The 13,546-nt window shown below is 40.5% G+C and overlaps 1 protein-coding gene and 1 long non-coding RNA gene across 6 annotated transcripts in view; one reads left to right on the top strand and one right to left on the bottom strand.

Annotated features, from left to right (window-relative positions):
* Positions 1-13,546, bottom strand: part of PTGER3 (prostaglandin E receptor 3) — a 185,258-nt gene that overhangs the window by 95,309 nt on the left and 76,403 nt on the right. Inside the window, exon 3 of one of the 5 annotated variants that reach the window (XM_072754877.1) lies at positions 3,939-4,630. The exons of 3 other annotated variants lie outside the window; for them this stretch is intronic. In XM_072754877.1, coding sequence (XP_072610978.1) covers positions 4,595-4,630 — 36 coding nt within the window. In that variant the 3' untranslated portion in view covers positions 3,939-4,594. Of the gene's footprint in view, positions 1-3,938; positions 4,631-13,546 lie in introns of those variants that run through there. One more of the 5 variants, XM_072754876.1, reaches the window with a different exon arrangement.
* Positions 880-11,781, top strand: LOC140598399 (uncharacterized). Its single transcript, XR_012000826.1, has 2 exons — positions 880-1,060; positions 8,459-11,781. It is a non-coding gene; the product is annotated as an uncharacterized lncRNA (long non-coding RNA).

Raw genomic sequence — 13,546 nt, 5'->3', positions numbered from 1 at the left:
AAGTGTTAGTCCGACACATTTTAGTATAGGAGGTTCTTCAGTGGGGCACTCCAACTCTAGCGTTCTTTGCTATAATGTGGCCTCATCACTAAATGCTCCTAACCAGGCAGGAGTCAATGTCTGTGCTGCTCCTGACAACCCTACTCTTGCTGTGGATGACTCTGTTCCCCAAACACTTCCTCTAGATAGAGATCATGAACGATAAGCAAGGATGGTCAGAGCACGCTTCTCAAAGGCTCTGTGGGTATTGAAATACTTTCTTAGAGTTAAATATTGGACTAGATTCTAATGTACTTTGCACCTTATCTGCAGAGCTCCTCCGTTGTCTCTTCAAGTGTGTGGTATAGGCTCAAAAGAAAAGTTTTAAGTGATGGGAGTGAGTTACACACACACATGCACACACACATGCACACAGATAAAGACACAAAATGTTTGTTTCCTACAAAACCCTTGGAACAGTTTAAGTCTCCAGGGTTGAGACCTCTTCACTTAAAAACTTTGGCATTTCATAATTTTCCATTTACAAAATACAGTTCCACATTCTCCTATGCCCTCAATTGCTTTGTGATTTTGAATGATAGGAATAGTCGAATAACATTAAATTAGCCACACATCTCTAAGTTGTCCAAAGGGGATGAACACCTCCTTTTAAAGTGTCCCACAACACCAGAAAATACTTGAGACATTGGTGAGAAGGGAGGAATATTCCAGACAAGGAATGGCCAGTTTAAAATTGGAATCAAGAAATAAATGTAAAATAGTTCAGGAGAGTATAGTTCAAGGGAAAGGAATGATGAAGTTAGACACGTGGTAAAGGTCATGGCGAATTTTGTAAGCCTTGTGAAAGAGTTTGGAAAACAACGATATGCACCATTAACTGAAAAGAGAAAAATGTCAAGGGCATTTGTGCTAAGCCTTAGCTTGAGCTGGGTGGTCACTGATGCATTCCAACCTGGGCTGCTCATATTTTGATCCGGTTGTCATCTGCTGAAAGAAACTGGTGGGAAGTCTAGTGAAGATGTGGATACTCTGGAGCAGTTGGGCCCTTCTGTGCTATCAGGTAACCACTAGCTCAGATGGCTACCGAGAACTTGAAATAATACTCGTGCAGTGAGGATGGTAATTGCCTTTTGGGCAGTGGGTGATAGAAGAAAAAGAGGGATAGGCTTGTGGGGGATTAAATGCTAGAAATGTGAGCAGGACTCCAACATTCATTCAGCAAATCCAGAGCAATATTAAGAACGTGGCCAAGTCCAGTGACCTCAGAACCCACCGAATCTAAAGAGTGAACGTGTCAAAGAGCAGAGGCATGTTCCAGAACAATTTGGCAAGAGTTGAGGAGCAGGTCAGGCTTGTGGGAGAGTCACAAAAATTCTTCTAGACCTGATTCATTAAAGTAGCATTGTTTGAGAAACACAAGGTGTGATCTCCACCAGTTGATCTTTATTCTTCCTAAAAAGAAACAAGTGAAGTAACCACCCTGCAGCCTATGGAGGGTTAAATTAACCAAGAAGAAATCAAAAGCAAAAGATGTCTTATGAGTCTTTCTTCTCGTGCATCTAGAACTGTTGGCTGTCCACTGGTAAATGTTTCCTATCCCAAAACAGACACCATTTATAAATGAATATTAGTCCCAAACTATGAAGGGCTACTTTTAAGTAAATAAAGACTGGTCTCTTCGCCTACAGACCTAGCCTCTAAAATTGTTCAGGCAAATGATGAGAAAGAACTGAAGCAGGCTTGTGGGACTAGTTTCTTCCCCTCACTGAGTCACAAATTCCCCATAAGTAAACTCAGGGAGTGGGTTTGTCCATCCTCCAGGAGGGAAAAGGAGCATGAACAATCCGCTTTCAGACAAAATCAGACTAAAAACACATAAGAAAGCCAAACATGCAAGAGATGCATTTTAGAGTGGAATTCTTTTCCACAGAGAGGAAATGATATAAATTTCATAATTATGCCTAACCTTTTAGGCATAATACTTGATAATAAATCTAGCACTTCATGCCATTCTTTAAATTTATTCTTTTCTTTTGTAAGGATACTATTAATCAATTTAATTTCAAAGTGTCCCAAACAACTAAATGTTAACCATCCATTATATGCTGAATTATTGTCACCCTTGCCTTAATTGTATTCTCACTCTGACCTTTTTTTTTCACTAGCTTATGCATATTTATATTTTCATTTTCCACTCGTTTTTTAAATAACAAGAGAAAATGTCATTAAATAGTCAAATAATTTTGCAACACCGCTGCTCAAGACAAATTTAGAAGTGTTGCCTACCCTATAGGAAAAGATAGTAAGAAATAAATGTTTGTTAGTTGACTACAAATCTCTAAATTTGGCACAGGAAAGATCATGTAAGAGTGTCAGTAGATAACTCACAAAAGCACAGATGTAGAACAGACAAATATATCAAAGTCTTGCAAGAATAACCTTTTCTGTTCCCCTATTTCACTACTTTTGGCCCTTTACTTTAGATTCCTAGGACATTTCTATGTGATAAGGAATCACATCGGTGTACCTGCAGCTGAGAGATGCAAAAAGGAGGCATAGACTGATTGGGCAGCCATGGTAAAGAAAAGGGACGGATGCTGATACTGGGGACCACCCAGGTGCTTAAAGATGCATTGAATTATCTCACTTCCTCTTCACACTCCCTTTGCTCATCACACCTTTGCTCATTATTTTGGCACCTGCAATGTGCTTAGTAAAGACAAGGATGGGTAAGATCAAGCCAGTCTCTGCTCTTGTGAAACTCATATTCAAGGACAGAAAACAAAGGAAGAAGTAAACAGAAAAGGAAAACCAGGTTATAAATCGGTGTAGGCCCGATGAAGGAAGCAAATGAGCTAAGGTAGCAAAAAAACCAAGAAGAAACAACTACCGATAGGAAGCTTAAGAAAAACGGCTTTGAGAAAGTACTTAAGCTATTGACCAAAGGAAGAGACAGAGCTATATATATGCAGAAAACGGGGGGGTGGGGGTTGGAAGTGGGATAGCATGTGCAAGAGTCCTGGGGTGAGAACGATCCCTATGTCTACCGAGTAATGAATGGGCTGGAGAAAGAAGAGGAAGCATCATGAGGAGGCTCTCAGTGGTGGTCCAGTTGAGAGATGAGTTCTGTGTGAATTCGAATCTCGAGTATCCGAGATGAAGAGTGATGAACAGCGTCACGATATATTTTGGAGGAAGAAATACATTTTACAGTGGTACTTGCCATGTAGACTTATCAATATCTCCCGCATTAACAGATGAGAATAGGAAATTAACTAAGGCTCTTAGGGGAGATAACTCTGGGAGGGGGGTTTTGAATCCCACCCTTCCTTAAAGCCTGTCCCGTGCGCCATACTCTCTGGCTCTAGTAGTGCAAGGTCAATGGAAGTTTTACAGAATCCTAAAAGTAGAAGCTTTCGCCAGTCTAAAGATTTTGAATTAGAATTTAATAGGGGCACCTGGATGGCTCAGTCAGTTGAGCTTGAGAGTCTTAGCTTCTGCTTGGGTCATGACCTCAGGGTCGGAAGATCAAGCCTGGCACTGGGTTGGAGCCTGCTCAGGATTCTCCGTCTCCTTCCTCTCTGACATCCCTCAACTGGTGCTCTCTCTCTCTCTCTCTCTAAAATAAATAAATAAATAAAAATCTTCGAAAAAGAACACGCTTTAATAACCTGGACGGCCTGGAGATATTTTTAGTCCGCAAATCCATGACTTCCATTTTTTCGGAAAAAGGGCACCAAGTCCCACAAGCACTCCAGACTCTTCTGTTCTGCACAAAGTACCTAAGCACTCTTGCATTTCTTCCAGAGACCTGCTGTGTTAACCCCCTGCGTGTGAAAAATTTTCCATTTGCTAAAGCAGCAATTTGTAGCAACTGTGAGCCATACCCTGTTATGTCTAAACTGGATAATTTCCATGACCAACCTGTTTTTTCAGCTTTGCTAAAAATATGCCCGTATCTCCCCATAATTTAAAATGGCGCTGCTTGCTGAAACTCTCCCGCCGGGCAAGTAAGTCAACACACAAAATAGGCTTAAAATAAGCCGCGCTTGGAGTCAAAAAAGGAGCCGAAGTCCTTCTGCCATTAATTTCTTCATTTTTATTCTACTCTTAACTGCTGAGGTTCTGGGGTGCATAGTAGTGTTGCTCTAGTACCTTCCATTTCTCCTTTATCTCGCCCGTGGCAGGATCCTCTCCCTCACCCCTCAGTGGGCCCCGAGTACCCCTTGCTCTGGAAGTGGGTGGGTGCTGCTCCAGGGCGCTCCCTTCCCTGCTGCAGGCTCCAGCCCTGTTGGAAGCCCTAGGGTAGCCCGAGTCTCTGATGAGGGTGGCCTGCTGCTGAGTCTCCTCGCCCAACTTTCAACAGGCAGGCTGGGGCGGGGGCGTGGGGGCATAAGAGCTTTTGTGGTTTTAAGAAACTAATATTTGGGGAAACTAATATTTGTTGTCACTGCTGCCGCTAGAGTATAATGTCGTTTTCTTGCCTTGGGAGGGTTCCCTCACATGCTTGTGGTGAAGGGAAGTATGGCACACGGTACAATTGGCAGAAGGTCAGGAGGTCTGCATTCAGATGGCCCTGTTTTCCATCCTTCTTTTACTTTGCCTGCTCCCTGATCCCTCTTTTTCTCAGCTGTAAAAAAAAAAAAAAAAAGGGACAATAGCATAAGTGTGCTGTGACAATTTGTCAAGTGCCTAGCAGGGTGCCAAACCATAGATGCCGTTCAATGAGAATAGGCATTTTTGAGAAGGGTAACAGTCAATAAACTGAAAATCTAGAAGGACATACCCATGTAGGAAGGACTGGATCTGAAGAATCTGCAGAAATGGGGAAAAAAACCTGTCATTTATCCCTTCTCACTTCCCCTTCTCTCCCCGAACGCTCCTCCCTAGTCCTGAGCCCACCTCTTTGTCCCTTTCTGTGTACCTGAGGCTCTCTGCCCTCCTCCCACTCCACTGTCCCAAACTGCTCTTATTATATCATTCATTAAAATAGCTGTGTTTCCATAGGAATTAGCCTACATTAGAAGACTAAAGCTCCAACATAGTATTTTGAGACTTAGGTGGAGAAGGGTAATGAACCTGAACCCAAGACGACAAAGAGGATGCCTCTAACTTGTCTTCTGAGCTGGGTAGCTCTCCTGGTTAGTCTTTATTTATTTATCTTTTTTTGGTAAGATTTATTTATTTATTCATTAGGGGATGCTATATTTTTAAATCCCATCATTTCCATAATTGCTTTCTTATAGCTAATATAATTACCAGCATTTATTTGCTGGCAGTTTTAAGCATTGGGAACCTCTTGAAGGTTACAATGACAACACAAGATCCAGGGACCCCTGGGTGGCTCAGTGGTTGAGCATCTGCCTTCCACTGAGGGCATGACCCTGGGGTCCTGGGATCGAGTCCAACATCGGGCTCCCTGCAGGGAGCCTGCTTCTCCCTGTGCCTGTGTCTCTGACTCTCTCTCTCTCTCTCTCTCTGTCTCTCATGAATAAATAAATAAAATCTTAAAAAAAAAAAAAAAAAAAAAGCAGCCAAGCTCTGTAGCCAAGCAACCTGGGTTGGAATAGGAATCCCACCATCTAAAGTTATAGACCTCGGGAAAGTGAGTTAATCAAGCCCTACTCCAGAGATGGGCCTCAAGTTTCTCAGCTCTAAGATAGAAGTTTACAGTAACAGTCTCGTGGAAGGGCAACATGATATGAGATAGTGAACATGAAGCACTTATATATTGTAAACCTTAAATATGTCACTTCTTTCCCTTTGCATTATATAGATTCACATCATTCTCTAACTCCTATTCCCTCGTAGCACACAATCAAATAGATTCAATAATTTAATAAATATTTGAAGAAAGAGGAAGGAAGGAAGGAAGGAAGGAAGGAAGGAAGGAAGGAAGGAAGGAAGGAAAGAAAGGAAGAAGGAAAGACAGGAGGAGGGAGACAGGCAAGAGAGGGGACAAGGGAGGAAGAAGAAGAAAAATCTTTATTAAGAATGGTTCTAAAATGTGATGGAGACATTCTCTGATCTGATATTGTTCTATCAGTAGAGACTGGAAGCACTTGTAGTCCTTTGTCCCATCTTCTTTCCCAGGTAGTGACACAAGAGACATAAAAACTTCTTGTAACACTTGTGCTAATATCATCAGACATTGGTCATTGGTCCACAAAGAAGAACCTCCTGCTTGAAAGACTTTAAGTTCTGTTTTGATTTTATCATGTATTCATCACTGGAGTTACTACAGAAATATAGTTCAGGGCCACTGGTCGCCTTTCTCTACACAATTACACATTAATTTTTCAGACAACTGACCAGATATCCTATGTAAGCCTAAGAGACAGAGGAATTTCCCAGTGCCCAGTCTCAGATTGGTCTTAACTAAACTTTTCCCATTTATGCCACCCCCAGGAGCTGTTTCCATCCTCGCCTGAGAGGAGAACATCTGCGGGTGTGGACAGCTATCTCTGCCCTAAAGAAGGGCTACTTTCTTTTATAGTTTCAGAGTCCGAAATGTGAAATGTGAGATTATTAAGTACATGGTGGGTGTTGTCAATGGATCATATCTGCAGCTCCTCTAATTCCTATAACGAGGGGTGTATAGATAGATACCCTGGGTGATTACGGGCATTTATAGTTAGGTTTTGATGAGGAACCTTTTCAAGAAAATGATTTATTCAGCTGTGAACCAGATTAGTAACAGCCGGTTGTTGGCAAAATCTCCCACTCTAACTGAAAACACAGCGAGAAATGTTGATACAAAGAGAACTTTAGAACTATGCTGAAACTTTCATTATTTTGCCAAAAGCAATTGCATCACTTCCTTGGAACACAAGTACATGTCTTGTGAACCACTATTTTGCTTTTTGAAAAGTACAGGGGGTGGTATGTAAATACAGTGGTGAAATAAAAAGAACATTCAATGCAATTTATTGGCACAACCTTTAAGTCAGGATTAGATTAACAATATGTGCATCAGAAACAAAGGCTGAACAAAGTTCAATGTGATCATGAACAGCCTTTAGAGGCCTCCAAAGTTCCATCATGAACTGATGTCAACAACTGGACCTTGACATTAGAGAGACTAGGAGGGGCAGTTGACCCTCCGCCCGAGATGAGACTTTAATTAGCAGCTAAAGCAGAGGTACAATGGCCTGTTCTGCTCTTTTGAAGTCTTTTATTTTTATTTATTATTTTTTAGAGATTTTATTTATTTCGAGAGAGAGAGAGACCGCGCGCAGAGGGTGGGGCAGAGGCAGAGAAAAATCTCATGCCGACTCTCTTCTGAGTGCGGAACCTGTCACCGGGCCCTATCTCATGACGCTGAGATCCCGACTTGAGCCAAAATCAAGGATCCTGTGTTCAACAGACCGCGCCACCCAGGCGTCTCTTAACTATCCTCTTTTAAATGGGTAGCATTTAGCTTCCCTTAAAACTTCCATCTCTAGGTGAAGACTTTTTTTGGAAATGACCAGGGAAGAAATCTGACTGTTCAAAGCAGTAAAATCAACCTGAGTTGATAACTTAAGTACAGGAACTCCTACAACGTCCTACTCTTTCCAACATAAATAGAGCAATTTGGCTTTAGTCTAATTTGATCATTTATAATCCGGTACAAACAACACAAATATCTTTCCTAACACTTGTTTATGAGCTTTGTGTTGTTTATTTATTTACTGGAAAAACTTACAGATATTTCAGTGTCAGAAATATGATCACTCTTGAATTATCGTTCCTAATTGGAGCCAGGGCTAGCATGCATCACTGAGTTTTTTATTCGTTCCCTAAACCCATTAAATCCAGAGGCAGCATCATTTTAGGTCTTATTATTTTGGAGTTTACATTTGGCTTCCTTCCTAAACCAATCAACACATCTCTTATGGGTTGAAATGTCTCCTTCACCCCTAATCAAATTCATATGTTGAAGTCCTAACCCCCAGTATCTCAAAACGTGACCTCATTTGGAAATAGGGCCATTGCAGACCCAGTTGTAAACGTGAGGTCATTCTGCAATAGGCTGGTCCACTATGGCTGGTGTTCTTATAAAAAGAAGAAAATAGGACATAGGAAACACAAGGAGACCTTCTGTGGGGTGATATGCTCCAAGTCAGGGAATTCCAAAGATCATTAGCAAACTACTGGATCCTGTAACCCTAATCCATTTGCCCTTTAAGCCAACCACAGACCTCACTCCTTATTTTCATGAACAGATGCCCTGGGAGACAGTCTCTCTTCCCACCGACTGGCTCTGGTGCCATGCTGCAGTCCAGAGACCAACCTGAAATAGGCCCAGACGATGCAGCCTTTACTGGCAACTCATGGCTTCTGCTCCTGACTAGCCCGTAACCCACATATTACTCTGAATATAAACGGAGGCTCTAGCCTCAGGCTCTTTCCTCTTTAAGGTCACAAGTACTTAGGTGTGAGTTTTATTTCAAAACTACCTTCTCATTTTTTGCAGGACTATTCTTGCTGGCACCTGCAGAGGAAATCCCATGGGTTCAGCAGCTGGCTTGATGGTAATTCGAGTTAACTCTTTGAAGGACAATTGGAGATTTACGAAGAGCTTATAACAAAACTGCTTGGGGCCCTGTTAGGCTATGGGCTGCTTGGGTGCACATGTGTTCCTTTCCCTCAGATCCAAATTCTAGCTGCTTACTCAAAATTGAGGCATCCTGTAAAGGGCTTTTAAATTGTTTTTTTTTTTTTTTAAGGGTACTTACACTGGCCTTAAGAATAATGGCCTCACACAAGGCATCTCTAATCTTTGCAGCAACCCTGCAGGATGGGCGTTACTTACTCTGTTTTGCAAATAATGAAATTGAGGCTAAGGGAGGTTAAATACGGAATCTTCAAGGTCGCATCATTCCCTAGTGCCAATCAGGGTTCAAACCCAGGACTGTCCAACTTTAAAACCTGAGCTGCCTCTACAAGACCACACTCTTCTGCCTTTGAAGAAATGCTGGATCAAGTTGGAGAGCAATATTTCAGTTTGTTCGTTTCTCCTTGAGTTTCTAAGATCGCATTTAAACTTTTGCCAAGTGAGATAAGATTGTGGCACTCTCTCCCAGCTTTGTCTGTTACCTCCACAGAACCTCTGCCAACGCCAAGTGTAAATATAAACCTATGTGCCTGGAAAGCCAAGCATTGAATGGTTATTCAGAGTGTGGCTGACTGCCTGCTTTAAGTAACATATGTACGGTTTGGGCCTTGAATTATCTTGAATTATTACTTTTGCTCAAACTCATAGCCCATTGCTGCACATCTTCTCTCTGCTCTTTCTTTCACGAGCAAGGACTTGTTGAATGTCAAGTCTATGCCATACAACAGACACAGAAATGAAAACCAGATTCCCTGCCTTGGCCATGCCAAGAAGTTAGGTGCATACGCCAGCAAATTACAGCAGAAACAGATGTTTTTGTCATGAAGACTTTCTGAAGAAGTGATACTTGAGCTGAAACTCATGAGAGATGAGTCAGTTTTAACCACGTACAGGAGAGAAAGGAGTATCCAGCATAGAAGGAACAGCATGTGTGAAGCAGGAAGGCTGTGAGATGGCAGTTTGGTGTTGCTAGAAAACAAGGCAGATGTGAAAGAGGACACCAGAAGCCCTTTGGACTAAATTAAGTTGTTTTAACTTTATCCTGGAGGCCATAGGAAAATACCAAGGAGATTAAGGAAAATAATATGAACAGATTTTCAATTTATTAACAAAATATCACAGTGGCAGCAGATGTGCAGGATAATTGATGAGCCCAAGACCAGATGTAGGGCCCATGTTTCTAGGGTAATTCAAGTGGGAAATGATGGAGGTGTAGACTTAGACCATGGCGGTGCCCACGAGGAGACCCAATAAGAAATATCTGTAGATTTAAGAGAACTTAAAAGATGGTTAGATATAGAGAAAAGAGATAAACTCAATTGTTTAATTACTTTTCTTTGTCCCAGAGTCTTATTAAGAATATCTTATCTTTTTCCTGTTTCCTACTTATTCTCTTAGTATGTTATTCACTTAATTTTGCTTGAATATCTTATTCTTCACCACCACCGCAGCAGTCAGCAAGTATTTATGAAGCACATATTACTGAATCGTACTTTGTTCAATCCTGTAGCAAATTTACATCCCTCTGTTCTATTCCTTCATTTCTGTTAGTAGTCTCTGGTGTAATCTTGCATTTGTAGTGGCATTGTGTTTCCTTGGGCTATAATTTCTTCTGCCCTTTCTGTGCCAGAGCATTTCGGTGCTTAAGCTCTCACATTTTCTGTGTCCACCTACCATTTACAACAGTATTTTCTCAACATAATGTTGCACAAATATTTCTTGCCCATTTTCAAAGCATTTCAAAGGATTCAACATTTAAGTTGTAAGTTAAATCAATAAACTGATAAAAACGATAATCAACAATTACTAACTTTCATTAAGAAATCAACTAAAGACTTGTTAATTTACTAAGGCTCTGGTGTACTTGTTTCCAAAAAAAGAAAAAAGAGAGAGAGAGAGAACTATACTCAAAGAATGCGTAAGATGAAAATTTTCTACTGTTTTTGTATCTGCAATTTATGTTCATTTTATTTCACAGGCTTTACATTTTCAGCAATAGCTTAATTTACTTCTAGGTATAGAGTTAAAATTTAGCTCCTATACTAAGGTAAGAAGAAATGATATAGCTAACTAAACGACAAGTTATTTTATATGCAGGCTTATATTTATATCATTTACTCTTTTTGTAAAAAGTAACCATCCCATACTCAATAAATATTTACAGCTGTTTTCTTCAAGAAGTATAAAAAAGACTCCCTTGTACTGCTCAAATGTAAAGACCAGTTGAAATGGCACAACACAGACTCTTAACTATGGAGAACAAACTGGTGGCTACCAGAGGGAGAAGTAATAATGAATAATGTATAGAATCGTTGAATCATTGTATTGTATACTTGTAAATAATATAATACTGTATGTTAACTGTACTAGAATTATTTTTTTTAATGGCATAATATCAAAGAGGAAAAGTCAATAGAGAAACAGTCGTCCACCCTGACCCAAAGTGTGCATACCTGGTTGTCTTAAACATTACTCATAGATTGCAATCTGGTCTCTTAGCCTCTCCATCAACTTTCTTTTATTGAGTGATTTCTATGAGCTTAGCACTGTTCTAGGCTCTATAGGTACATGAGATACATACAACATGGGTCCTGCCCACAGGAGCTTACAATATGGTTGAGAATTTTATTAAAGCAAACTATAAAAGCTCTTAAACATACATTTCGTACAAATTATTTTTATATAAAAGGCACATCACATAATAAAAAAATAAAGCCCTAGAACCTGAATGAAATGGAAAACCACTTTGATCCATGGTATGAGCCTAGAGATATTTCAAATTAACAAAATATTCAGTAAAAGCCTGGATTAATTAAGAATAGGAGCACAAATATTTTTGTGACAGTAACCACACATGTAAGTGTTCATAGTCATGTGAAGTATGTCAAGCAAGGTGTACAGATCCGTAAGGTACCTGGTAACATGCTCTTACCAATAGGTTTCTTTTGAATGAGCTTCTAACTACTGAGGATGTTGAAAGAAACTTTGTTCTCTTAAATAGTTTATATGGTTCCTTTATAACGTGGGTTTTATCATGTATTTAATTTCTTAAAGTAATTCTTGTAGACAGTAATAGTGTGGAGCAATTCAACTCTGTCGACATCTTCGTGTAATTCGTGGACCCAAGTCCACTTATAACTGTAAGCCACGTATACACATTTACATATAAAAGATAGTGATGCTAATTTTCTGCTCCTTCTTTGGGAGAATTTGGGTAAATGTAGCTTCTGATGGAAGCCTAATCTTCTCAACCTAATGCTGTTTCCTTACCTCGCCCTTACTCTATGCCGTTCCTCTTCACGCAATACCCTGGCCCAACCTCTCCTGGGGGCAGCAGAGCTGGGTGCTTGTTTCCTTTGCTTGTCGTTTTGTTTGCTTGTTTCACACTGGCCTGCAGTGGTGTGTATGAAAGCACAGTATCTGCAATAGGATGGAGGTGGGAGTAGGCAGGAGTTTGTTCTTACAACCTAAAAGCCATATGCCTAAAATTACACAGAATATATTACATGTAGTCAGGAGCCACGTCTATACAACTCAGCTGCAAAGCATATTAATATCATGGATTTGTTTCACATGTGTACTCCGCAGAGCTTTACGGTAGGTTCTATAATTACAATACAACTGAAGATCAGGTCCCATTTCCCCACTCTTTTTGGCAGAAATGTATCTTATTTTGAGGATTAGTTCTATTCTCAATGTAACTTCATCACATGATAATGAGAATCCATGTTTGTGGAAGATAATTTTTAAAAAATGAGGATGAAAGCACGGGTTAGAAATCGGTGTGTTGCTAAATCATGATACAGAATATTTGAACATAGGTCACAGAACTTACTATTTGGGGTGAATTTAGTATGAAATGGATACATTTCTGTGGATTAAAAATGAAAGCATCAAAAGTATTTTATGCCGACATATACTATCTTCCCATCGATTTTAAACTAATTAGACAAAGATCATTCTTTTTTTTAATTTTTTTTTTTTAATTTATGATAGTCACACAGAGAGAGTGAGAGAGAGGCAGAGACACAGGCAGAGAGAGAAGCAGGCTCCATGCACCGGGAGCCCGATATGGGATTCGATCCCGGGTCCCCAGGATCGCCCCCGGGCCAAAGGCAGGCGCTAAACCGCTGCGCCACCCAGGGATCCCGACAAAGATCATTCTTAACTGTATGAGAGTATATATACTTGAGTAGTGGAAGTAAAATTTAGTAATTTTCTTTATTTTGCAGTGTCTATAGAGAGCCTGGCTTATTTTCATAATGCAAGGAAAGGACAATAGGATTTACTTTAAAAAATTAAAAATGAAATTAGGGTGAGCCTACCAATAAAGAGATAGGAACTAAGTATCTCCTTTCTTTTCCCTTCATTTGTTTTCCAAGGAAATCTGCGTGTATAGCAAAAAGAGTGCCCACGATAGGTGTGTCACATGTAGATAACTAAGGGAAGGATGTAGGACCAGAAAGGTGAGTTGAGGAAAAAGTCTATTGGCCTCAAGACTTTTGAGCTATGTTCCAGAATCCTCTAGTTTATTGGTATCCTTTAGGCATCGCCGCACACTGTACCTCTATTGAAAAACTACATTTCCATCTTCCCCTGAGGAACTCAAGTGATTATCTTTCAGTTATTTCGACCACAGGAGGACAAACGTCCAAAGACACTGAGCCACCTAAATGTCTGCATCCACCTTCACCACACGCACGGAGGGCAGAGGCCCTGTGCCCAGCCTCACCCAGGGGACGGAGTAAAATGAACATGCACACTGTCCATTACAATGGAGATTTCAGCTTGAGAAGCCAAGTGTGCTATATTTGGAAAAAAAAATCATTAAAGCTTTTCACTTTTCATTAAAACACAAAAGATCACCCAATGGAATCACACCCTGACGGCGTCCACGTAGCCCCACAGTCAGTACAGGAATGATGAAATAAGGGGTCTGAGGGAGGA

The sequence above is a fragment of the Vulpes vulpes genome, chromosome 3 (assembly GCF_048418805.1).
Source record: "Vulpes vulpes isolate BD-2025 chromosome 3, VulVul3, whole genome shotgun sequence".
Taxonomy (NCBI): Eukaryota; Metazoa; Chordata; class Mammalia; order Carnivora; family Canidae; genus Vulpes; species Vulpes vulpes.
Note: the sequence above shows the minus strand (reverse complement) of the source record. Positions and strands in the feature narration are given on the sequence as shown.